At 41.9% G+C, this 26,680-nt stretch overlaps 1 protein-coding gene across 6 annotated transcripts in view; it reads left to right on the forward strand.

Annotated features, from left to right (window-relative positions):
• The window catches only part of ptpn4a (protein tyrosine phosphatase non-receptor type 4a), a 124,652-nt gene that overhangs the window by 48,397 nt on the left and 49,575 nt on the right, over positions 1 to 26,680 (forward strand). For 4 of the 6 annotated variants that reach the window (XM_034694167.1, XM_034694169.1, XM_034694166.1 and 1 more), the window contains exons 2-7: positions 2,480 to 2,634; positions 20,795 to 20,902; positions 22,531 to 22,573; positions 23,274 to 23,352; positions 25,816 to 25,860; positions 26,096 to 26,148. In XM_034694167.1, coding sequence (XP_034550058.1) covers positions 2,497 to 2,634; positions 20,795 to 20,902; positions 22,531 to 22,573; positions 23,274 to 23,352; positions 25,816 to 25,860; positions 26,096 to 26,148 — 466 coding nt within the window. In that variant the 5' untranslated portion in view covers positions 2,480 to 2,496. The remainder of the gene's footprint in view (positions 1 to 2,479; positions 2,635 to 20,794; positions 20,903 to 22,530; positions 22,574 to 23,273; positions 23,353 to 25,815; positions 25,861 to 26,095; positions 26,149 to 26,680) is intronic. The other 2 variants (XM_034694168.1, XM_034694171.1) reach the window with 1 other exon arrangement.

Genomic DNA, 26,680 nt, shown 5'->3' on the forward strand with positions numbered 1-26,680 from the left:
GTCTATGTATTGATAGGAAACAGTTAATCTACCCATCACAAGTATTTCTAACTCACTTCGTACTATAGGATGCAGGTGCGATAACTTCTATTATGTCACTCGAGCCGTTTTCACACATGTTCTCAACTTCTGAAATTTTCCAGAACATTTCCAGAAAATGTCAGGGGTTAGCAGCATGTTTGAACGCAAACACCACGACTTTACTCTGCTTTTTTTCTTGCCAACCCTCTCTGTCATAAAAATTCTAAAAGAAGTCAGGGTGAGCAGATGTGAGAAAGTTGCACTTAAAATTCAAGATAATTCTCCACCCGGGTGAGAAAGGGGATGATAACTTTAATTCCACACGATCAGTGTGTGACAGGAGCAGTCTTCACTCACCATCATGGAAGTCTTGTAACCCTTAAACTGAGATTTCAGCAGCGTCCTTTTTTACGTCCTGTGCTGCCTTCTGAGTCCCTCCTTCCTGTCTGACAGGGGGAACTTCACACTGTGACACACTGTGAGGGACATGTATTAATAACTACATGGTAACATTTCAGGGGAAGGCTTTTCCTGAAAACTTGTTGTTGACTCTTTTACAAACAGAGCAGGTCTGGACCACTCTATGTCAAATTATGAACAGAGACCCAACACCAAGACAGGATAAGACTCAGTCTGACCCCACCTTAATCCACCATGAGCATTGCACCTCACAGTATTTAGCTAGTTACAGCGGAGAGGAAAAACTTCCTTTAACAGGCAGAAACCTCGAGCCGAACCAGACTCATGTTAGACAGCCATCATGCCTTGACTGAGTTGGGTCTGGAAAGAGAGATAGAGGAGAATAAGAGGGAGGGAGCGGTGATAGTGATGAGATGAGTAGTAGTAGCTGTTGCAGCTGGAGTCCAGCACGTCTGTATCAGCTGGAGTCTGGAACGTCCACAGCAGGAGGACGTCTACGGCAACTCAAAGGAACCTACGAGACAAGGGAGCTCAGGGACTCCAGAAAGGTCTATGGTTAGTAACTTTAATGGGACAGGGAGAGTTAAAGTAAGTGATGGGGGGGTTGGGGGAAAGGGGTGAGATAGGATCCTAGTGTTTCAATGTGCCAGTTCCCCCCGGCAGTCTAAGCCTATAGCAGCATAACTAAGAGCTGGTCCAAGCCTGATCCAGCTCTAACTATAAGCTTTATCAAAAAGGAAAGTTTGAAGCCTAAAAGCAGAGAGGGTGTCTGCCTCCCGTACTCTGACTGGTAGATGAATCCAAAGGAGAGGGGCCTGATAACTGAAGGTTTTACCTCCCATACTACTTTTAGAGACTTTAGGTACGACCAGCAGGCCTGCATGTTGGGAGCGTAGTGTTCTAGAGGGCACTATGAGCTCTTTAAGATATGAAGGTGTCTGATCATTAAGAGCTTTGTAGGTCAGAAGAAGGATTTTAAATTCTAGTCTAGATGTTATGGGGAGCCATAAAATGAGAGATGTGCTCTCTCTTCCTGGTTCTACTCTTTTCTAAGGAATAGTTGAAAAATATACATAATGATACAATTTGTTTAATTATCATAAATAAATACAAAAATATAATGTTTAATGTGAATGTTGATTTCAGTGCTTCTGTGTTGAGCAAATTGAGAATTACAATGTGAGTCTGTTTTTTTTGTCAGTAATGGAGCAGATGTTTGTTAGTCATAGTAATGCTGCAAAGTTCAGATGAAGTCCAAAGTACAAATTTCAAGTGTATTTGTCAGTTTGAATCCATAAACATGGATTCAGTCTGCATGCAGAGACCGGGTCAGACCAGGTGTTTGTAAAAGGATCTTTAGTTTGTTCTAACTGGAGCAGCTTCACATGAAATGAATGTTATTTATTCCCTGTGATGAGCAGACAGGGCACCCTCAGCCTCTGTTTGTCCTGCCATCATCTATCGACCAATCACTGGAGCCCCTTCATCTCGGCATGCTGCAGGCGTTTCATAAATGCTTCATGGTGTCAAACCAGGATCTCCTCTCATTGTTGCTTTTATACTCTATACCAGCGGTATTCCTCTTCATCCACGTCTACGTTCACATTAAAGGATGAAATATAAGAATGACAAACATTAAAAGCTCTTCTTCTGGTATTTTCCCTCATTACATTGTAGCCTATGAGAGTCCTGGAGATACTCTGCTGTTCATTTTCCACGTCCCCCAGTAGGGAATCAACAGCTTGCCTACTCATTGACATTCTTTTCTCATGAAGCACTCGCTCTTCGCTGCGTCTCCTTGCTTGTACAGGCTTGTCTTGCTGTGTGGCTGCCTCCAGTAAGACTGTGGAGGGAACATGGCCTACATCATATTTTACTGTACATTGGCGTAATCTCGCCAAAGCAGATCAAGCTGTCTTTATGTATGTGTGAATTACAGACATCCGTAAAAGATGCTCCGTTTTAATGTGTCCTCTGTGTTCTGTTTTAAGCGTGTGTGTCTCACTCTCTCCTCTCTGCTGTGTTTGTTTGGTTGCAGACCCTGGTAGGAGCGTGATGAGCGCGCGCTTCCGCTTGCCTGCTGGCAGATCCTACAATGTCCGGGCGACGGAGCTGGAGCGAGACAGGCAGCACACACAGGTTGTGTGCAACGTACTGCTGCTGGACAACACAGTCCAGGCCTTCAAAGTCAGCGTGAGTACACTTACTCTAGATTTACATGAATGAAATGACTGAAGGTTCAGTAGATACACAGCCTGTGGATGACTATGAACCTTAATGGACTGTGATCTTCTTCACAAACAGACTCATGTTCAGTCTTTTTTATCAGAGATCAAAGTAAGACAGCTCCTTTAACAGCTGCTTTTGGCAGAAAATCATTCAGTTTTTCAAGTTTTCCTCAGTTTAAGAGTAATAAAGAAGCTGATCATGCATTGTTTATAATCATCTTTTATTAGTATAGTAGTTTTTGCATCTTTAAACTAAGGGCCAACATGGATTTCTTTATAAATAGGATATGAAAAGCTATGAAAATCACAAGGATCCTCTTCTTGTGAATCTTTAAAAAGCATAAATCACAACAAGAGCTGGGCGATATTGAAAATGATGTTATCATGATAAAATATTTCATATCAGTCCATATCGATAATTATCATGATAAATATCAAATCATTATTTCATTCAAAGTTAAAGTCAGATTTTTGCTCCTGAGTGAAAGTTGAAGAAAGCAGACAGTTTGTTAGTTTGTATCTGGATTTAGTTTCTGATGAACTTCTTGAATCCATCATTTCTGACGGTGCTAACAGGAAGCAGGTCTTTTATGTAAAATTAGGTTTTTGTGAAGTTTTAGTTTGTAGATTCTATTTTTCTCAGGTTTTATTAAGATGTACAACAAATATATATCAAATTGTATTCTGTGTATCAGTTTATAGAGTATTGTTCTGAGTTGTGCTCTCCCCTTTGAGATTACTAAGGGTTACAGGCAGAGTGATGTTGTTTCCCACAGTGCAGTGAATGCATCACGGTTATTCAGTGTTCAGTTGTCCTACGGTCTTGGTGGACATTAAACGTGTTCACAGCAGAAGTTGTCTCTGTGCTCTTCCTTTACCCACATCCTGAAAGTATATTTAATGAAGTGTATGAAGTTAATAGTTAACGCAGAGTCGACTCAGTGTCAGACTAACGACTCTGCTTTGAGCTGCTAGGTTTTAAGCAAGCAGCAACCTCCGGTCTCAAACGATGAAGCCCATGCGGAAGTGTTATTAACTGCAATACATGGAGAATCCGCTTGAGGCTGGCTGCAGAAACACTGGAAACCACATTGACATGAATGGGAAAAAGACGATCTTTGCAGCATTAATAAACATGTTTACAGCCTGGTTCAAAAAACAGCTTGGCCCTACGTAGCTAATCTCTCCATTGGCACACACTGTACGGGGGGGGGGGGGGGGATTTTTTCTAACGCAACGGTTCAGAAGATATTAAGATTCCGAGTTTTTGCCCAGGAATAGATAGGTGACGTCAGGGATACTACGTCCATATTTATACAGTCTATGGTTTTGAGTCTTCTTCAGTGTTTCTGTCGCTCGTCTCAGCTGTGTTTACATTCCGCTCCCAACGTCTTTAAGCCACGCCCACCTCTCACCCTGCGACATGATTGGCTGTTAAAAGCGTCTTCTTCTTCTGTCTAATGTTGGGTGGCAACCAGCATTTACGGCTCATTAGCGCCCTCCTTTCCAGTGGTTGCGTGGTGTAATTACAGGTTTATTTCTTTCGAATTTTATCAAACATTTGTTATATATATATTGAGAAAAATGATATCGCAATAATTATCGAATTATGTCCCTGCACTACAACAAAGCATTAAAGGGATGTTAGTATGTCTTAATAAAGAGCTGGTATCATACTTCAACCATCACACCCTCAAAAACAAAGTAAAGCAACCTTTATTCACTTTCCTTCTCCTCCGCTTTCTTCAACACCAAGCTTCTCTCATTCCTGATCCTTTTCTTCAAGACCACTTTTCATTGTCAGTCAGTGAGCAGACGATTAAAATGAAATCATCACTTTAAAACATAATGTTTTTTTTATGAATGTATGGTAACTGACCCTCAAGGTTTGACTGATCAGGCACCGTCTGTATCTTGTGTTACGAGCAGTCACAAAAAGTCAAGTGTGTGTCTGTGTGTGTCTGTGTGTGTCTGTGTGTGTATAAAATGACTGTATGTTCCTTTTCAAATCAGGTGACAAATAGACTTGTGACTGACATCAGGGTTGTCTGTCACTTTGTGTAATGACACATCCGTCCCTCTCTCTCTCACCCTCTCTCTCTCTCTCTCTCTCTCTCTCTCTCTCTCTCTCTCTCTCTCTCTCTCTCTCTCTCTCTCTCTCTCTCTCTCTCTCTCTCTCTCTCTCTCTCTCTCTCTCTCAATCACTGCGTGTTTGATCAGAATTCAAACAGGTCAAAAAGGGAAGTTCCCTTTTGTGAGTCAGAAAATACAATTCCTTCAAAACATCCTGCTTGATTGATCACATCCTGTGTGTGTTCATGTATGTACAGCAATATAGACGCACACATGTGAACAAGCTAACAGTTTCATTCAGACTGCTAACATGATGAAGAAACTTTAACTCCATTGCAGAAAAGAAGAGACAGAGGATGGCTTTGAGCTGTTGTCTTCGTCCTCTATCTCTTAAACTACTCAGTGTTATGCTCTCTCACTAAAAGAACTACAAGTGTACTCTTGTTTTGCGACTGTATTTCTTGAACCACATTGTTACAAACAGATAACCAGAGGACCACTCATTACAAATGAAATGGGAAGTGATCGGTACATAGGGTCCCTCGCTCTGGAGGTTCAACTAGTGCTGGGCCATATTGAAAATTGTGTTTTCATGATAAAATATTTCACATCAGTCCATATTGATAATTATCACGATGAATATCAAATCATTATTTCATTTAAATTTAAAGTCAGATTTTTGCTTCTGTAGAGGGCACTCTGGTGGTCTGTCTGGAGATCAGGAAGAGGGCACTCTGGTGGTCTGTCTGGAGATCAGGAAGAGGACACTCTGGTGGTCTGTCTGGAGATCAGGAAGAGGGCACTCTGGTGGTCTGTCTGGAGTCTGGCTATGGCAGCGTTGAGAACGTTGGACGCCGTAGTCTGGTTGGCAGAGGGGGGATGTAAACAGCTACCAGTGTGACATGTGAGATCTCCCTGTGCAGATAATATGCACAGCGCTCTCGCTGCTATCCCGGTCTATCGGACAGTCTGGAAGCCGTCAATGGAGACGTTGTGGTCGGGAATATCCTGATGCAGCCACGTTTCCGTGAAGCACACCATGCTACAAACTCTGTCTGACTCTTGGCTAGTCCTGTTAGCTCGTCCATCTTATTATCCAGAGATCTCACGTTCCCCATGATGAAAGAGGAGAGACACGGCTTCTATCTCCTCTCCATAAACCTCCATCTCCTTATACCAGCTCTCCTCCTCGTGGCTCTATGCCTCCTCTGCCTCCATGTGTCCCAAATCTCCAGAGCTCCGCAGGAACATCCAGCGGCCCGAGCCGACGAGCCGGCCTGCTTCAGCTCAACCAGCTGAGCGCGAGTAAAAACAAAACAAAGCGGGGTTGCCAGTTTCGTCGTGAAAAACAGTCCACAACTCTCACCAACGGAAGGCCAAAAGAGGTCACAACTTCAGCAAACTGCCAGAGAAAAATCAGACAAAGTTTTGTTTTTTTGTTGTTGTTTTTTTTGTAGCAAGCTAAGCTAACGCAACACAGCAAAATCAGCTTGCTTCATCAAAGCTACTTTCTTCCACATTGAACAAGCTAAAGTAGAATAAATGCTATTGTTAGCATGTTTATTTGGACCCTTTTGGACCCCTTCACTTCTGTCATTCTCTCTCTACTACACTTAGCATGTCAGCCCTCAGCACCCTGCAATCAGTCCAGAACACTGCTGCCAGAGTATTAACCAGGTTCATATCACCCCCTTACTGCCATCCCTTCACTGGCTCCCTGTCGCTTTAAGAATCCAGTTTAAAACTCTATAATCCGGACCCTTTGCCCATTCCCTCGGGTCTTAGATGTTACATTTAATAGCAGTGCCATGCTAACACTTCAAACCCTGTGGGGACAGAGTCTTCCAGGTCGTAGCTCCAGAACTAGAACGATCTGTTCATATTCTCGAGCTCTGCAGAATCTGTGGATGTTTTCATGAAGCAGTTACAAACATTCCTGTTCAGACAGGCGTGTGGTTGACGATCTGTTTAACCCTTCACGCTCTGTCTTTCAAATCATAACACACATACATTTCAGGCTCCGTTACCAAACACTGGAACTACAGCCATCATTCATTTCAGCCATACTTCTGGATCACTATCTCACACAGTCTCTTTTGCCCTCTCTTCTTCCTCCTCTGGACTCCCCCTCCCTCCTCCTCCTCCTCCTCCTCCTCCTCCTGAATGAATGACTCGCTCTCTGTCAGTCTCTCCGTCCGTGTCATTGATCAGACCCTTGCAGCGGCAGTAACTTCCTGGAAAGACAAGCCAAGCCATCCTCAGAGCAACAATACGTCTATTGATCCTCTCCACGGCCAACTTGATTCTCGCCGAGAGTGAAAATCCAGAAGCGGTCACTTATCGTCATGGGAACCAGAGTGCTCATGATGCACATGAGGGCTTGTATTGATGATCTTTAGATAGATGAAAAGCCTTTTGGTCGAAATGATACGCCGAGAGCGCAGAATCTGGTGTGGCCTCTCAGCTTGATAGATGACGAGAAATGACAAAGCCGAGCGCCGCACTGACCCACCTCTGTTGACTGAAAGCAGCAACCGATACACATCAAACAAACCTCACGCTGTCTGCTATTAGCAATCAAGTAGGTCTTAATGATGAGGAACTCTGAGCAGCAAGAGACAAAGCATAAAACAGCTTTAACTCACTGCTGAACCTTAGGCGTGGGCATTTCAAGCCAAAATACTATTCAATAATCATTGGCACCTATTAGACTATTATTCGAATAATCGATGTGGTTTCTGTTCTGAATCTGCGGACCCCCCTCTCATACACGCGCACACACACACACACACACATACCCTTTCTCGTTAACAGCCTTTTTTATGCTGCTAGTAGCGGGCTCTGTCTCCATCTTTATGTTGGTGTTTCTGTGACGTGGCGTGTGTGTTTACATTTTACAGTCATGCTCAGTCTCTGAAATACATGTGTAGTAGTGTGAGGTTCAGAAACAGAGAAAATCACTTCAACTGTCACTAATGTTTTCTTCTTCGTTTGCTATTTAATGCAGTTAGCATTCTTCTTCTTCTGTTACTTAATGCAGTTAGCAAACAGTTTTAAGACGCTCTGTAGCCACCGTCTGGAGGGAATATGTATTACAACCAGGGGAGTAGTTCCCTCGGCTGGTGGTGAGGCTTTCAACAGTGTGTCTGCCCCCTAGTGGCTGGCTGCAGTATAGGAAAAAAAATCCATCTCCCCCGAGCAGTCAAACTTTAAAAGATAAATACACGTCGTACGAATGTTTCTCACATCCGTATGCTGTGGTGATATGTAGTTAGTATTTGACTGTTTTGTGTTCAAGGCCTCTTTTTCCTGAAAAGTTTCTTCTTCGTTAGTTATTAGAGTTTAAAAAAACAGGGTTTTACTTCCTGTTTGCTTTGATTCACAGCCGCCGTAGAGTGAAACTTCAAAGGACGCACAGCGTCTTGTGACACTACGCTGTAGGGCGGAGCTTATAACAGTGGCTTCACAGGCTCTGGCTGCACAATGGCGGCGCCCAGGAGAGGGATTTTTTGGCTTCAGAACTGTACAATGGGAAGAGGCGGAGCAACGCTGTCCATTTTTATTTACAGTATATGATTACAACCAGGCACTGGTAAAAAACGATGAAAAATGCACTTTAAAAATGAGAAAATATTCAAAGTTACTCTTCCATTTTTACTAAGTTAATGAATATTTGAATATTCGAATATTCGAAAATCATTGCCCATCCCTCGTGTGACTTAAGTATGACTCCAAGTAATTCATGGAATTATCTAAAGTCGAGGATGCTGCTTTAGCGGAGGGGTCAAAGTGTGCGCCCATGGACGTATTATCCGTGACGCCACCCATCTGTTTCGGAAGCGCTGTTTTGAAGCCAATAGTCGGCGGCAGCCATATTGGAAATGCTGAACTCAGCATAACTTCTGCCAAGCCAGTAGTGAAGAGACAGGCTTTGAGCCTCGTCGCCAACAGTGTTCTCGCCTGTCAGCTGTGCCTCTCATAATGGAAGATTACTACTTAATATCTTCGAAATTGCAACGTTATGAAAAAATTCACCCCCTGTACAGTGTGTGGCGATCGACAAATGAGCTATCCAGACCACACTCGTCTTTTGAACCAGGCTGTAAACATGTTTATTTCTGCTGTAAAGATGGGCTTCTTTGAATTGGTGTGTATGTGGGTTATGGTACTTCCGGTCTCCAGCCTCAAGCGGATCATCGATGAACTGCAGTTTTTAACACTTCTGCATTGGCTTCAATTCTCACGGCTGGAGGGTTGCTGCTTGTGTACGCCCCATAAACACAGGCCAAAGACCTTGTTGTAGCAGGTGCTGGTTTGACCCCGAGCCAAGACCCTGTGCTGCACGTCATCCCCCTGCTCTGCACCACTCAATTCCCGCCCCCTTCAGTTGTCCTATCAAGTGAAGACAGAAATAGCTGCCAAAATAACAGAAATGAAAGCTGTAGATGTTTTTATCAGTTATGTTTTTTAAAACACAACTGTCCCGTGTGAAGTGTCAGGTCAGCTTGTATCAATAGTGTTTAACAGGAGGTTTTCAGGAAGAGTTAACCTGCATACAAAACTCTGCATCTTTTCTTTTTGTTCAACAAAAAAAATGGGGAAAAAAGTGCAGAGTGTTTCATATAATATTTACTAGGTAAGCAATTCCACGACCTGCACTCTGTACTGTTCCATCACAGCTCTCGTAGCAGAAGCTCAGACAGTTTGCGTGCCATTCCTGTGACTGCTTGAGCTAAAATACAGACCATGATGGCTGCTCTGTTTCTGTAAAAATTATTTCATTTTAATTACGAGTTAGAGACAGACTTAGAATTAGTGTGAAAAGCGTGGATACAGGCGCAGCATATTTTTGTTTGTGCTGTGGGCTGGGTGTGGCTGTGAGAGCAGGCAGCTTGCTGAGCTACTTCTTCATCCAGAAACGGGAAGGTATGTGGATGGAATACACTGCATGGCGGCTTGATCAGTTATTCCCTCTTTCTATTTTCCCTTTAGCTGTAAGTGTAATTATAAAGGGTGTTGTTTTGGCAGATTAAGTCTGATAAAGGGATTTAATCTCTGAGACTAGCCTTTGAGTAAACAATCTGACCACAAGGTCTATGAAGCAGCCTTTCAGGGCTCTTTGGATGCTGGAGTCCTTATAGTACTCGTCTCATCACTATCACCGCTCCCTCTATCTCTTATTATTAGGGATGCGCCAAAACCGAAAACCCAAAATGAGGAAACCAAGGCCGAAAACTGAAACACAGAAAGAAATTATTACACCAATTATTAGTACCATTGCATTTCTGGCTCTGACTGTGTTCTTACCTCACTAACATCAAGGATCTCATTGAACACATCAGACAACGAGGGTGCATGCCCCTCATCTGGTTCAGAGAGACCAGTCCTTTTTTCTGTGCTCTGTTCTCCTTCTCCTGCGCTGTGTGCTTCTCCGTCTCCAAGCGGGTTCTCCACATCCATCACGGCCTGGATCATTTCTCGTGCGCGCTGCTTTATTCCCACATCTGTCATCACAACATTCTGTTTCAGCCGTGTTGTTTCGGTGATTGAAGTCTTTTGGCCGAAAACCGAAAATGCACTTCTCGACCGCTTATTTTAAGGTGGCCGAATTTTCAGTGCATCCATACTTATTCTCCTCTATCCCTCTTTCCAGACTCGGTCTCAGCAGATGTCTGTCTAACATGAGTCTGGTTCTGCTCGAGGTTTCTGCCTGTTAAAGGAAGTTTGTCCTCTCCGCTGTAACTAGCTAAATACTGTGAGGTGCAATGCTCATGATGGATTAAGGTGGGGTCAGACTGAGTCTTACCCTGTCTTGGTGTTGGGTCTCTGTTCATAATTCGACATATAGTGGTCCAGACCTGCTCTGTTTGTAATAAATAGATAACATTTGTTGTGATTTGGCGCTATACAAATAAAGACTGATTGATTGATTGATTGGATTAAATCAAAGGAGCTTTCTTTGCGAGTCTGCTCAGTTGTTGTTGAGTTGTAGCTCAATGCAAGTCACCAGTCATTAGATAAAACTAGAAGCTCTGACACAGCTTCTTCAACACGTGTTGATAGATTTCTAAAAAACGTCTTTCTGATAAAACAAAGGAGCAGCTCCATCACAAATGTCACGGTGATGTTTCTGTGAATCTTACGCCTGAAGTCACATACTCTGTTTTTCTCTGATGTGTCTTGGATACACAGATATAGAAGGAGGTATATGTCGACGACTCCTCCTCCTCCTCTATGTAGAATTCTTCCTGTCTGAACAAGAAGCCTCACACATTCCTGAATTTCCATCATTCCTCCACACGAACGCGTCCATGCAGCACGTTCAGTTTTCCCCGTGACACTAAAAAGAAAACAACATGTGTCATCTTTTAAGAAATTTGGATTTTCCCTCTTCCTGCCCATTGTTTCTGATGTTTGGGGTTTTGTTTCCCCTCAGAACCTCAAGCTAGATCCTGAAGGGTGAAAAACTTAACAGAGCATCTCTCTCTCTTTCTCTCTTTCTCTCTTTTCTTCTGATTGCGCTCTATCGCCATGCCTCTCCCTCTTCTTTACTGCTCTCATGCACACAGACACTATTTCAGTCAGTGGTGCTGCCGGACTCATGAAGATGGACACAAAGAGCGTTTGTCTCACACAATCACATCGTTAATCACCCCCCCTTACTCTCTCTTCTCTCTCTGTCTGTGTGTCTCTGTCTCCTGTCCCTCCACTTGACGATCTTTGCTTAAGTTTGTGTTGCTCTTTTTATCTTCCCTCTTTCTCACTCTAAATATGAAGCCAACAGGCTTTACAAATGCAGTGTGTTGTGTAAAAGTCCATAAAAAGAATGTGTGAAGAAGTGTGAGTGGGATAGGCCTATAGCAGGCTGCGAATTCTCCACTCACTTTTACAATGTATGGCTGTGTTTTCCTCCTGCAGAGAACAGCAACTGCACATTATGGAGGCATGCTTTTAGAATACAAGTAGAGGCTAGCCAGCTAACACACACACACACACACACACACACACACACACACACACACACACACACACACACACACACACACACACACACACACACACACACACACACAAACACACACTCACACAGATTCTCAGACATGTCTATGAATAGCCTTGGATGGGGAAACATCACATTAGAGGCTTGTGTGTTTCTTCACATCCTCATTTTGTTCATTTGACCTAATTCTTGAAATCGGTCAGTAGTAAATCAAATCATTCAACTTTAAGATTTTTGTTACTGTGCTCAATCCAAGAGTCATGCTTGTGGCGTCAAAGAGTTTTTGACGCCACAAGCATGTTTACGAGTCAGATTTTGTGTTCTTTGGTCATGAATATACCAAGGATTTCTGATTTCTACATCAGTTTTTGAAAAGTAGTAAGTAGTAAGTATGGGAAAGATTTAAAGACGCAAAAAACTCAACGCTTATATTGTTCTAATTTGTGGATTTGAGGAGCACAATAAGTGATCTGACATATTCCTTGTACTCTGTTAAGTAAGCAGACAAATTAAGCAACACAAGGTGACGGAGTGAGATAGGTGACTGAGATAGTGGACATTAGAACAGCGAGCTCTCTGGGTGTTTTTAAAAGTAAACTTAAGACTTACCTTTTTAATCTAGCTTTTAATTTGGAGTAATTTATTTTAGCCCTGGACTGCAATATCATTATCATTATTATTTTTATTATTATTTTATTATCATTTTTATTATTTTTCTCATAATTATCTAAACCATTGTTTTAAAGCTAGGGTTGGCAGTCTTGGAAAACTAGCATGAATTTGAATGTAGCATTTCCTCAGGACTCCGTCTAACCCCTCCCCCCTCCCCTCGGAGCTCCTCTGAAATGACGCCCCCCCCGCTCTCATGCACGAGCGCCGCTGACTTGCGACCATATGATGGTGACTGATTCAAAACCGGTCGTCACCAAAACATTCTCATAGTGAAAGTTAAAAACTCAAACAAACATGGCTCAAAACTGTCATGCTAGCATTATCCAGTTGTACCAGTGACACGATATCAGGAGAAAAGTTATAACACACATATAATACTGTAACAGATCTACTGTTCGTTAAACATGTTCAGTGTAGATGCTCTTAATTCCTACAGTGTTGACGGTCAGTGAACGCATCAGGAGAGGTGTAGAGTGTGTGAGCGGGAGAGAGGAGAGACAAGAGGAGAAGTTCTTCATTCATTCAAACATTGATTATTGCTTTGTTGGTTGTCGTGGTAACGGCTGACAGTGACCGGTTAGTAAAGCTCAACGTGTTCATCAATCGGCTCGTCATCCTCACAGCATCCGGACGGACGCTACAGTACATCTACATTTCTGTAGGACTTACTGAATGTCATTAATTCTTCTGCTTGTCAGAGCCCCGTGGTGAGAGATTTTTAGACTCTGATCCGGACTACAGTCCTGAGCAAAGCACCTCATCAGGTCAGAGGGGACAGGCCCGAGGTCGAGCGAGAGGAGCAGGAAATAGAGTCAGGGGAAGCAGAGGCAGGAGACGGGGACTCGGAGGAGCGCACGCCGGTGGAATGTACGCGCAGGAGGCGGGCAGAAAGTCAGGACGGGATTTGAATGGTTTAAAATTTTGGCACCCAAAAAAGGCTGATTGGTTGGTGTTTTCCCAGGTTTACTCCGGCTGTAGATAGCAGCTTTTCTTCGCTCTTTTTTAAGAACACATTATGTATTGATTGCCATCAGGACATAAAGATCATTTTAACCAGTATAACAAAAAGTGGATCTAAATCTGATTACCAACCCCAGCTTTAACATGTATTTATTTATCTTATTTATTTATTGTGTTCATCTGATCTCGTTAACTCTACCTTATTTTTAACTATTATTTCCACTCTTACTTATTTTATTAATTTTGCTGTGTTGATTTTCATTTCTTTTTTAAGTTTTTCTTTTTTTTTTAAATCATGCCTTCTATAATTTTACCATTGCTGTTGTTTTCTTACTGTCTGTTATTCTGTGAAGCACTTTGGGCTACATGTTTTTATGTATGAAAGGTGCTATATAAATAAAGTTGAGTTGAGTTGAATAAAACCAATGACATCAAGTGTACCAAGTGTCAACCACCCCTGTTGAAAAGTGAAGCCAATGTGAAAGAGCAAAAAAGCTGCAGTTCCTCCAGTGTCCACTTGAGGCTGGCTGAGAAGAGATCACTTCTTTATTTTGGGGTAAAATTTTATATTACGAGTCCATGAAGATCATTTAGATGCTGAGATTAATGCTACATTTGCATAATCAGAGGCGTGGCTGAGTTAACAGATAGCTGGGTGTGTTCTAGTGTGACAGGAAGCTAAAAGGGTATTAGATTGGGGTGGGCATTTCAAGCCAAAATACTATTTGTTAATCATTGGCATCTATTCCACAATTATTGAAATAATCCTGCACACACACACACATATACACACACACACACACACGCACACACACCTGTCCTGTTAACAGCCCATTTGTGAGGCAGTCGCGTTAACCAGCAGCAGGACGAGGTGCTGCTAGTAGTGGGCACTGACAGTGTCAGTGCGACTGTTGCTAATGTTTTCTTCTTCTTTTGCTATTTAATACAGTTAGCATTCTTCTTCTTCTGTTACTTAATGCAGTTAGCAAACAGCTTTAAGACGCTCTATAGCCACCGTCTGGTGGGAATACTGTATTACAACCAGGCACCAGTAAAAACAAAGAATATGTTACTTTTGTACTGCCAATAACAGAAGGTTTTACTGCCATGACTTCAGACACACACACACACACACACACACACACACACACACACACACACGCACACACATTGTATATAATGTTCAACAAAACCACACATACATACGCCCCCCCGTCCACACACCCTTCCCACAATGCCTTGCTGTGACTATGTATGTGTGAGAGTATGTGTTAAGTGTGCTGATAGGTTGCTTGTGTCTGAGTGAACACCCATGTCTGTGTATGTGTAGTTGTGTGTGGTTGTGTGTGATTCGTAGTGTTTGTTGTTCTGTCCTCTTCAAAGATGTAAATAACATTCAATCTTGAGTTCCAAGAAAAACCCCCAAAAAACAATGAAAAATAGAACTTTTAAAATGAGAAAATATTCAAAGTAACTCTTTGATTTTTACAAAGTGAGCGAATATCTGAATATTCAAAAATCATTGCCCGGCCCTAATATTATAATACTGTTGTGTGTATTGTGCAATGAGTTAAAGAGCACAAGTTCGGCCATTGGCATTTCAAATTTTAATTTGAGAACAATGCTGTGGATGCTGCAATCAAAAAATGCCTCCAAAGTCAATTAAATCTGTAATTTGAAAGATGCATATGATTTGTAAAACTTTAAATTTCAGAATGAGGATCAGAACACACAAAAGTACAATAGAGTGATGGGACTGAGGTCATTGTTTGTGTTGCTGTATTTTAGGGACTTTTAGATTTGAGATAAGTTGCTGTTGTTTCCAAGGATGACACCAGGGCGTCACTCTGATTGAGAATGGATGATAGAAGTTTGTTTTGCACCTTTCAGCATCAATCCTGTCCTTCTCAATGTCAAAGGACTCATTTGAATCCAGTCAAGTTTTGAACTGTATTTCTTGCTGCACTTAAGTTTTGTTTTCACTGATTCCTTCGATTACATTCCTAGGACTCAAGAGTCATCCAATACCAACACCTCCAGTATCCAGTACTGCCAGACTCTGAAACTGACATTAACATGTCTAACACTGTGAGATGTCGTTTTTCAGTCATTCAAACATGTTAGTGAAGCTGTAGGAAGTGAGCATGAAGTGAGGGATGGAGCGCAGAGGGGACGAGCGTTGACTCACTGACTTAACGAGGCTCTGACAGCACTTGATTGCGAGCAGAAGCACTTGCACACACAGCTCTAAAAGACTGCCTGTGATCCTAGAGGGCTGCCATGTCAACATGTCAATTGTCAACTATCATGCCGTCCGTTCCTCTGACACCCACACCCACACCCACACCCACACACACATGCTGCGCTGTAAAAGTGTGTCACCAGGGTAAAGGAGAGCGTTAGACGAGAGCACCAACTGTGTGTTTGTGTGTATTCTCCCATGGGAGCCCTGATGGAGTTACACACTCACACTCTCACTCCGTCTCTCTCTCTCTCTCTCTCTCTCTCTCAAAGTCGCAGCAGGATCAGGTGTGAATTTCTGCTCCACTTGCGGTCCCACAGTTTGTCCTCTCGCCCTTCCTACTCTCTCATGAAACGATGGGATATTAATGATGTGTTTAATAAATAATTCCTCAGGCTTCTTCCTGTTTCCCTACACCTCCCTCATCCCTCTCTTTCCTCTCTTTCCTCTGCCCTGTCGTTCTCAGGCTCTAATAAAAACAGCGTTCTTATCATAATCCGCCACTCTTCCTTCCTTTATATATAACATCTCACCCTCTGGTTTCATCCCAATGCTATGCTAGCAACTCCTTTCTTTTAAAAGTGAATGTAAACTAACTTAAAATCAACATTCAATTTATTCCTTACATTAACTGTAGTATATAAAGTAATTTCAAACTCAGTTTCATTGTTCCTGTCTGGAAAAAGGCTCTAATATCTGGATTAAAGTGAACTTTGAGTTAGTTTGTTGTTTCGCCTGTGATTTTGATTGTAAGGTGATCAGGTGTGCTTAAGCAGCTTTTTTCAGGTCTGTAGGGAAAACAATGATTATGACCGAAACAATACAGCTCATTAGGCCGGGGTCCCAGACAGGAGTTTCAAGCTGAAGTTAGACCTCATTAATCCCTCATGACACCTGGAGATGAAAACCTTGGTTAGTATTGATCTCTGACTGAAGTTTGTTGGTAATGTGAGGCCGTAACACATCCAGTCTTTAACCTGCTGGGTTTGCTGACTCATCAAGGCCGCTGCAATAACTCACAACTTTTTTTTTGTTTTGTTTGAGTTTTGAAAAGTTGATGATAACAGCAGAACTTTCTGAGAGATGAAAGTATAGTCAATAAGAATAAAAATTATATTAAGAAATGATGTCAGTTACAGTGTTTCAGTGAACATATTGTAGCATCACCCCCACTCTCATTCACCTCCACTGGCTCCCTGTTAAGTACTGCATCACCTATAACTCCTCCTCACCTACAAACCCCTGCATGCCCTCGCCCCCCAATACCTGGCTGACCTCCTCTAACGCTAACGCACTCCATCCCGGAACCTAAGGTCTTCGGATCTGGGTCTCCTCTCCATCCCCCGGACTAAGCTGCGGACCTTCGGGGACAGAGCCTTCAGGGTGGCAGCCCCTACTCTGTGGAACTCTCTCCCTCCTGACATTCGCAGCGCCCCAACCCTGGACACTTTGAAGAAAGCAGTCAAAACGCACCTTTTCTTCAAGGCCTTTCCCCATTAGCTAGTGTTATCCCCACCTACCCCCCAGACCCCATACCTGACCCTGTGAAGCGATCTTGGGTTTCTTGAAACGCGCTATATAAATATCAGTTATTATTATTGTTATTATTAGTAGCTCCAGAGATGAGCTAGGGATGGGAATTTCAAGCCAAAATACTATTCGATAATCATTTGCATCTATTCGACGATTATTGAAATAATCCTGCACGCACACACACACACACACACACACACACACACACACACACACACACACACACACACACACACACACACACACACACACCTGTCCTGTTAACAGCCCGTTTGTGAAGTAGTCGTGTTAACCAGCAGCAGGACGAGTTGCTGCTAGTAGTGGGCACTGACAGTGACTGTCTCAGTCTTTATGTCGGTGTTTCTGTGACGCAGTGTGTGTGTGTGTGTGTGTGTGTGTGTGTGTTTACATTTTACAGCCATGCTCAGTCTCTGGAAATACGTGTGTAGTAGTGTGAGATTCAGAGACAGAGAAAATCGCCACAACTGTCTCTAATGTTTTCTTCTTCTTTTGCTATTTAATGCGGTTAGCATTCTTCTTCTTCTTCTGTTACTTAATGCGGTTAGCAAACAGCTTTAAGACGCTCTGTAGACTCCATCTGGTGGGAATACTGTATTACAACCAGGCACTGGTAAAAACGATGAAAAATTCTACTTTTGAAATGAGAAAATATTCAAAGTAACTCTTCGATTTTTACAAAGTGAATGAATACTTGAATATTCGAAAATCATTGCCCATCCCTAAGACGAGCACTTGCATACATACTACTGTTGACTGACTACCAGCAGTCTCACATCCATCCAGAAAAACACCACACATTTTATCCAAAGCAGAATCAACACTAAAGTTCTTCACCGTGACTTTAAATCCAGGAAATGATTGAGTTTCTCTGAAGCATGCTCACATTCTTTCTGCTTCCTGTTGAGTTACAGCAAAGAACTTCCTGTCTGAACAGAGAAGGTTTGAAGTTACTTAACCACGTTAAAGCTCCCACTCATTGATTCACTTAAACCTAATTACCTAAACCTTCAGTCTCTTCTCGGAATGTTCCTCTGTCCATGTCACAGACTGGTGGTGTGGTTTCAGCCTCGAACTTTGTTGTGTCTTTCTCTTTTTTTTGCCTCCTTTGTCATTTGTTTAGTGCCAAAAATGTTCCTCAGTAGTGAGCTTCTGACTCCTCTGTATCTGCTGCTCTCTGATCTGCTGACAGTTTTGTGAACACAGTTGGCCACACACCCCGTCTGCTCCTATCTCATTATTTTCTGTTAGTAAAGGGACTAAAATGTAACAATGAACCTTCATTTCTTAACTAAAGTTTTTCAACTTACTCAATGACTGTTTTTTTCCCTTCTTGTTTTTTTAAACATTTTTTTCCCACATTTTAACAGAAAGTTGAAGTCCCACTAGCTGACTTGTCTCATGTTTGGAAAAAAAACAAAACAGTCTAAACTGGGGAAAATGTTTTTAACATGGCTGAACACAGGATCACAGTCTGCTAGTGAACAATGTCAAAGTGGTTTGCTGAGTGAGACTAAAGTTAGAATTAAAGGACTTATGTCTCAGCAGGATGCAGAAGAACTGGTCCATGCATTTATCTTTAGCAGGCTAGACTACTGTAACGGTGTCTTTACAGGACTCCCTAAAAAGTCCATCAGACGCCTGCAGCTCATACAGGATGCTGCTGCTCAAGTCCTAACGAGGACCAACAAAGTAGATCACATTACTCCAGTTCTTAGATCTCTACACTGGCTTCCTGTCTGTCAGAGAATAGACTTTAAAATCCTGCTGATGGTTTATAAAGCACTGAATGGTCTAGTACCCACCGGTTGCGTTTTCAGGACACCGCACGGAGCAGGACCGCTGGACAGCTGGAGTCATGTGACCAAGGTTTTCCAGCGGTAATCACTGAATCAAGGATTCTCCTCCTCCTCTCCTCATCCATGTTTTCTTTCTGGTCCTCTGAAAACCTCTGACCTGTTGACTCCAGGCCATGACGGTTTATTGTTGTAGTTAAGTGAAATACGATCTGGTGATAACACAGAGGGTTTTATTCTGAAAATTAACCGGATGTTTTCATTTTGTTTTGGTGAAACCTGACTTCCTGTCCCGCTCCATCTGCTCTGTTGAGATTGATGCGTCGTGCTCCGGCATCCGGCAAAAATAGAAGTCTTGTGTATCTGATCCGTTGCGTTCCAACCTGCCAGATCAGAGACGCAGACGGAACACAACGGATCAGATCCGGTGCCGATCTGTTATCATGCCTGTGCTGGTCACTCAACTTTATCTCCATTTACTAGATCAACATACTAACAAACCACGTTGCATTACAAGATTCCACAGATGTAACCTGTGCTTGTTTACATCCAGGTAGTAGAGCATTTTAGCGTTATCGCAGCAGGCACTAACTGAAGCTATTGCCCTGACTAGCGGCAGGTTGCCGTGCTACAGCTTAGACATAACATGCAGTATGACCAACATTTCAGACCGATAATACATTTTTTTTTTGCTTCATGATTATTTGAAATCCATGAATTCCCACACTGGGAAAATGGCTTTAGAAACAGAGTTGTCACAGAAACATAATTTTGAACCTTTAAATATCAAATGACATTGATACCTGTTTCAATACCACAATAATCAATCAGTCTTTATTTGTATAGTGGAAAATCACAACAAACCTTATCTCAAGACTCTTTTTCAAACAGAGCAGGTCTAGACCACTCTATGTCAAATTATGAACAGAGACCCAACACCAAGACAGGATAAGACTCAGTCTGACCCCACCTTAATCCACCATGAGCATTGCACCTCACAGTATTTAGCTAGTTACAGCGGAGAGGAGAAACTTCCTTTAACAGGCAGAAACCTCGAGCAGGACCAGACTCATGTTAGACAGCCATCTGCTGAGACCGTGTTAGGTCTGGAAATGAAGAATATCTCTTTCTGAATGATCCATTATAATAAAGGTCTATCACTGTAAAGCACATGGTATTGAAGAGGATCATAGTATCATATTTTGACATCTTTCTTTTAAATCCAGTGTTCCCTTTCATAGCGTCTATTCGTCCCAGTTCTCTCTGCCTCCAGTGACACAGTTTCAAAGCAGATACATATTTAATTTACTGTGTTTGTTGGATTTTATGTACTGTTTTCATGCTGACTCTGTTTATAGTGTTTTAAAGACTCCCTAACTTTGCTTTGTTGGTAGAAATATGTCAGATGATGTTACATGGTCATTGAATCAGCCACACAGTGAAGTACATGACAACAGCCCTCAGGCACACGTCTGCTTAATCCCTCATGCATGTTCTTACCCTTGTGGTTGTAAAGATATTAACCAACGCTCGTCATGGATGAATGTGAAACTCAGAGAAATGTTTCAGTCGCAATGAGAGCATTTGAATTATTTAGATTCCTCTGAAGGAAAAAGGCTTCTCTCTGTGTGAAGGAGTCCCAGCACCGTGCTTCTTTCTTCTCTTTAATATGTGACAGGATGTGGTTGATATACTTCCTCTCTCAATCACATGCCCTCGCTCTTTCTTCTTTGACCTTTCTCCAAAGCAGGGAGGACGTGAGTCAGAGGTCTTTGTGTGAAGTCTGTGTCTCAAACAACAACTTGAACTTGTTTTCTCTTCTTTTCCGCAGAAGTCGGATCATGGCCAGTTGTTGCTGGATGCCGTCTTTAAGCACCTGGAGCTGACTGAGAGAGACTACTTTGGCCTGCACTTGGCTGATGACTCCTTAGATTCACCAGTCAGTATGATTTTTTGGGATCTATAGGAGTGTGTGTGAGTGTGTGTTTGTGGTTATACGAATGTGATAAGTTGAAGGATGTTCTAGCAAGTTATGATCATCGAATGTGTGGATGAATTCATAGTGATGTAAGGATACACTCAACCCACGATTCGATTCAAATCCAGATTTTTGGTTCACGATACGATTCAGTCATGATTTTCCAACGATTTTCAAGAAAACTGGATTGAACTGAAAATTTAAATAACTATTATTTTATTTCACTTCTCAGATATGGACAGTTGTAATATATATTTGTTCTCTTATATTTCTTTGTAAACAAAGTCATCCTTTTTCATTTTGAAGGTGTGTTGTAACTCAAATAAAACCACTGCACACTTTTTTTCAGCACCTTACAAAAAAACTAAAATCAGCGTACAAAAATACCTTGTTGTAAAATTTCAGAACAGTTATAGAGAAATGGAAAGTGAACGATTCTCAAATGAAAGTATTAAATATTAAAACAAATAAGGTCAATCTCTTTAAATTAGGGATGTAAATTTCAAGTATTTTCTGTGATCGATCTTTGGAAATGTTAACAATCAATTATCATTTAATCATTAAAATATGTGAACGTCAAAAATAATGACAAATGTGTTTTTTCCCCTGAATCAAATGTTCCTTCCTGACATTATTAAACAGCTATGGATCATATTGAGGAGTTCAACATGTTAACACGCTGAATATCAACGTGAGGAGCAGGCTTATAAATAATCTCTGTGGACGCATGGGGAGTGAAGACTCAGACTACTACATGTGGATTTACTGCAACCAGACAACTGAACAGGATCAGATTTTGGACTCAGTGTCCAGTTTTCTCGTTCTTATTTAGAAAAATAAACATTTAAACGTGGTCAGGTGTCAGCCAGGAGCGCAACCGGGTCAGAATCAGTCCGGCGGCAGAGAAAAAAGCGCTCATGGAGACCTGTCACTCAGCTGCAGCCCCCAGCTGAGCGTCTCAGCTGTGAGCAACACCTTCAGTCAACTGATTCTGAAACATGCTTTAAACTTAAAACACCTCCACTCAGCGAGTGATGAGAGAGCAGCAAGAGACTTCATGATGTTGAACAAGCGGAGTATAATGCAGATAGCGCCTTCTACTGTTTAAAATAATATCCAGATACAAATTTTGTTGAATCGATTTTAATCCACCCTTATTTGTATCCATTTTTTACCGTCTTGCAATATATCCTTACATCCCTAGTAACGCAGCAGTGGGACACCTTGAGGGTGACTTCACTGGGAAATTGTCGCCATGTTAATTCAGTGAATCACATTACGTAAAGGTCAACTCAAACCTGTGTATGTGTGCATAAGTATGGATGCGTGTGTCTCTAGAGAGACTCTGTACTTGGTTCGGTCTCATAAAATGAGATGCATCATGACTCTGTGTGTAATTCTCTAGAATGTATGCGTCTCACTGCATACGATATATTGATGTGGGTTTGTGTCCATATGCACTGTGTCAGGCGTGTGTGTGTATGTGTGTGTGTGTGTGTGTGTGGCCAGTGGTGAATAATTAACGTTGTGTTTTCATGCTGTGAAAGCGTTCTGGTGTCTCTAAGTGTCTCTCAATCAATATTTTACAGCGCTGGCTCGATCCCAACAAGCCCATCAGGAAACAGTTAAAAAGTAGGTGAAATCCACAACACACCACCTCCTCCCAACTTAACCAGTCCCGGGCTTTTTCAGGAATCAGCACACAGTCATAGAGCTGAGACGGTTCTTTATACGTCCAACTTAGTTTCTGGATTTTCATTGTAGTCGTGTGCACCTCAGCCTCACTTACAGTTAATCATCCACACTCTACCTAAAGCTACAGTGTCCAGTTAGAAATCCTCAATCTGCCTTAAGCAACGGGTAAACTTCATTTCAACTTGACTCCTTTTTGATAATGAGTAATAGAGTTTGTAACATGAAGAACAATTAAGACGTAGCCCAAGTGAGAAGCGCAGTCCCCCTCGAGCAATGATTGAACTGCGTTTCAACTCGGTTTTATGCTGGGTGACTGATTCATTGAAGAACAACAAGAGACTTTTGCCTTGAACATAGTTCTTTGAATTCCACTGATGTGTTAGTATAAATGTAAGCTCTCTTATTCTTCCCTTTGGCTCATTCTTCCACTTGTTTGTGTCCTGTACTGTTACAATAACAATGTCATCATAAGAGTCAGTATCTCAGGCATGAGCAGCATGAAAGAGAAGTTTCTGTTTTTCACTTTGAGCAGCACCAACAGTATCAGAGAAATCTAGAGGAGAAAGTTCATATTCTGTGTACAAATCTGCTTCAAGCGTGTGTTTGCCCCTCTGACTGTTCACCATCATGTTTCCAGGAGGGTCTCCCTATAACTTGAGCTTCAGAGTCAAATTCTTTGTGACAGACCCCGGCAAACTTCAGGAAGAATACACACGGTAAGAGTGAGACATTTACAGAGGATAAGAATGTTAAATGTTTGTGAGTCATCCATGTGAAAGCTCCATTTCATCAGATGGAAGGGTGTAAACATGGAAGGTGTTGAGCTGAAGCTAAAGGGGTCCACGTATACATGTTTGTGGTGTAGATTTCCATTTATAGTGCAGTGTTTCATCTGAACTAGGGATGTACATTTCAAGTATTTTCCGTGATCGATCTTTGGAAATGTTGCCAATCAATTATCAATTAAGCATAAAACAAATGTAAATGTTTTCCATGTCAAAAATAATGACAAATGCGATTTTTCCACTGAATCAAATTTTCCTTCACAACACAGTATATATAACTGACAGTATTGAACAGTGACGGATCATATTGAGGTGTTCAAACAGTCATATTGAGGTGTTCAAAATGTTAAACACGCCTAAGACAGCTCATGTCACTCCCCTGCTCATCTCACTACACTGGCTTCCAGTTGCAGCTCGCATCAGATACAAAACTCTAATCATGACTTACAAAGCAGTCACCAAAACTGCTCCAGTTTACCTGGAACCCCTCATCCAGGTCTACTGCCCTTCTCGCCCGCTACGCTCAGCCTCTGAAAAGCGCCTAGTGCTTCCAGCACACAAGGCCTCAAAATCAAAATCACTAGCTGGACTCTTCTCTTCTGTTGTCCCTAAATGGTGGAATGAATTGTCCAACTCCATTCGATCTGCAGAGTCCCTCTCTACTTTCAAAAGACAGCTAAAGACCCAGCTCTTTAGGAAGCACTATGCACTTTGCTAGACTGTTCTCCACTGTTGTCCCCAGTGGCAGACCATGTCTTCCAGCTACAGCTGACTCACACTGTCCTGCTCTACTCTGGGAATCTGTGTTCAGGTCTGGAGTGACCCAGCACTTGGTACTTTGGTCATTATTGTGGTGATGTTAATTGTTGATGATGATAATGGAAGGTCTTAAATTGGTTGGTTGCTTCATTGTAGATGTTCCTTATTTCGGGGAAAAAAAAATAAAAAATTCGTTACTTATTTTTGTGCATTGCCTTTACACTGCTTGGCAGTACCTGCACCCAAATTGACTTGAAGCACTTTGTTACTCTTACTGATCTTGTTTCCTCTTGTCTAGATCTTTGCTTGTGTTCTCGTATGTATGTCGCTTTGGATAAAAGCGTCTGCTAAATGACATTGTAACATTGTAACATTGTAACATATCAACGTGAGGAGCAGACTTATAATCTCTGCAGACATTCAGTCATAAAAGTGAAGGCTCATACTTCAACAAGGGAACTGAACAGAAACATATTTCAGACTCACAGTGTCCAGTTTTCTGTCTACTCGTTCTTATTAAGAAAAATAAGCATGTGAACGTGGTCAGGTGTCAGCCAGGAGCCCAACCAGGTCAGAATCAGTCCGGCAGTGGAGGAAAAAAAGCGCTCATGGAGACCTGTCACTCAGCTGCAGCCCCCAACTGAGCGTCTCCGCTGTGAGCAACACCTTCAGTCAACTGATTCTGAAACATGCTTTAAACTTAAAACACCTCCACTCAGGGGGTGACGAGAGAGCAGCAAGAGACTTCATTATGTTGAACAAGCACAGTATAATGCAGATAGCGCCTTCTACTGTTTAAAAATAATGTTGCAATACAAATTTTGTTGAATCGATTTTAATCCACCCTTATTTGTATCCATTTTTTACCGTCTTGCGATATATCCTTACATCCCTAACTATATGTGAATATAAAGTGAATATGTTCATACTCTGTAGATATAAAATAAACACTAATGTAGAGGTGTGTGTGAAACAAACAGTAGGAGGATTATATGAGAACAGATTTTGACATCTTGTTACATGGATTAAATTGATACCCAGAAGCAGAGCTTCCTTCTCCGATGGATGCGCGCTCATTAAAGAAAAAGAAGAAACCTGTATGTTTCATATCAGGGCCATTATGATGACTCCAGCCCACAGCTCTGCAAACATAAGGTCTGCATCAGCGCGCTCTATATAAACAACATGCAGAGGAGGCGTCGCAGCGCCATATCGCCTTTTCCGCCTGCTGTCTATTTCAGTCTCTCAGTCGTGGCCTCGCTCCCTGAGCCTCATTAACACTTTGTATACAGCTCGTTACAGCAGGGAGGGAGCTTTGGATGTGACATGATGATCTGGTGTTATGAACAACTAAGTGAGGCCTGTAACCCAATCCTGAAAGTTTTATCAGACAACCCCTCCCTCTTTAAAAGTGTTGTATACATCGGTTTGTGTTCAGAGTTTTTCATGGAGTTTTATTTTGAAAGGACTCGAGGAGCTTTAAACAAAAACCTCTGCTTAAGGATGTCTATCATTTTACATAATGGGACTCACGCCATACATGCCATCTGTCTTGACATGAAACTGTAACCAATCATTGAAAGAGAATGGTCCTGCTGGTCTCCTATCCTAACAGAGTGTGTTGTTCTCCCTCAGGTACCAATATTTTCTCCAAATCAAGCAGGACATATTTACTGGAAGGTGAGTGTGTGGTCCTCTGTGTATCAGATGTCGCTGCACAGACAGAGTTACCTCATAAAGAGCTGCTGTGATAGATGTATTATTGTTGTTAGCAAGCATTAATGGTCTTTATTCTTAGAAGAGATGTTTAAGATGTTGCTCCTCTTCTCCTCTTGAAACTGTTCTTTGAAATTAGCTACTTTTTTGACCCCAGACTGAATATCTATACGTCTAACTGTGTCCTTGTGCCTTCCAGATTGCCCTGTCCACACAACACAGCCGCACTGCTGGCATCGTATGCTGTTCAATGTAAGTAGTGCTCCCTGGATGCATCCACTCTGCACAGCAATAGAAAGGCAATTCATTAGGCCTCTCTTAAGCTGCACACACTGTTAAATGTAATGACTGTGGTTGCTCCGGTGCATTTGTAGCTGGTGCTCTGAAGCCATTATGATTCAATTAAGCCGTGTGGTGATATTTGATGCTGTCTGCAATGATATAAATATTCAATTAATGCTACTTCTGTTGTTATTTTCACTGCTGGGACTCATTTGAGGCAAGAATGGTACAGAGGCAAATGAAAGAAACAAAGAAGAGAAATAGATGCATTATTATGAGCAGTTTCTGAACATGTTGTTATAAAAACAGGGATATATTAGGGATGTAAATCTAAGTATTTTCCGTGATCAATCTTGATCGGAAATGTTAACGATCACTTATCGATTAATCATTCAAACAAACAGAAATGTTTTCCATGTCAAATATAATGCCAAATGGGTTTTTTCCCCTGATTCAAATTTTCCTTCACAACACAATGTATATAACTGACATTGCTGAATAT

This window comes from Notolabrus celidotus, chromosome 10 (genome assembly GCF_009762535.1).
Source record: "Notolabrus celidotus isolate fNotCel1 chromosome 10, fNotCel1.pri, whole genome shotgun sequence".
In the NCBI taxonomy this organism is placed as follows: domain Eukaryota; kingdom Metazoa; phylum Chordata; class Actinopteri; order Labriformes; family Labridae; genus Notolabrus; species Notolabrus celidotus.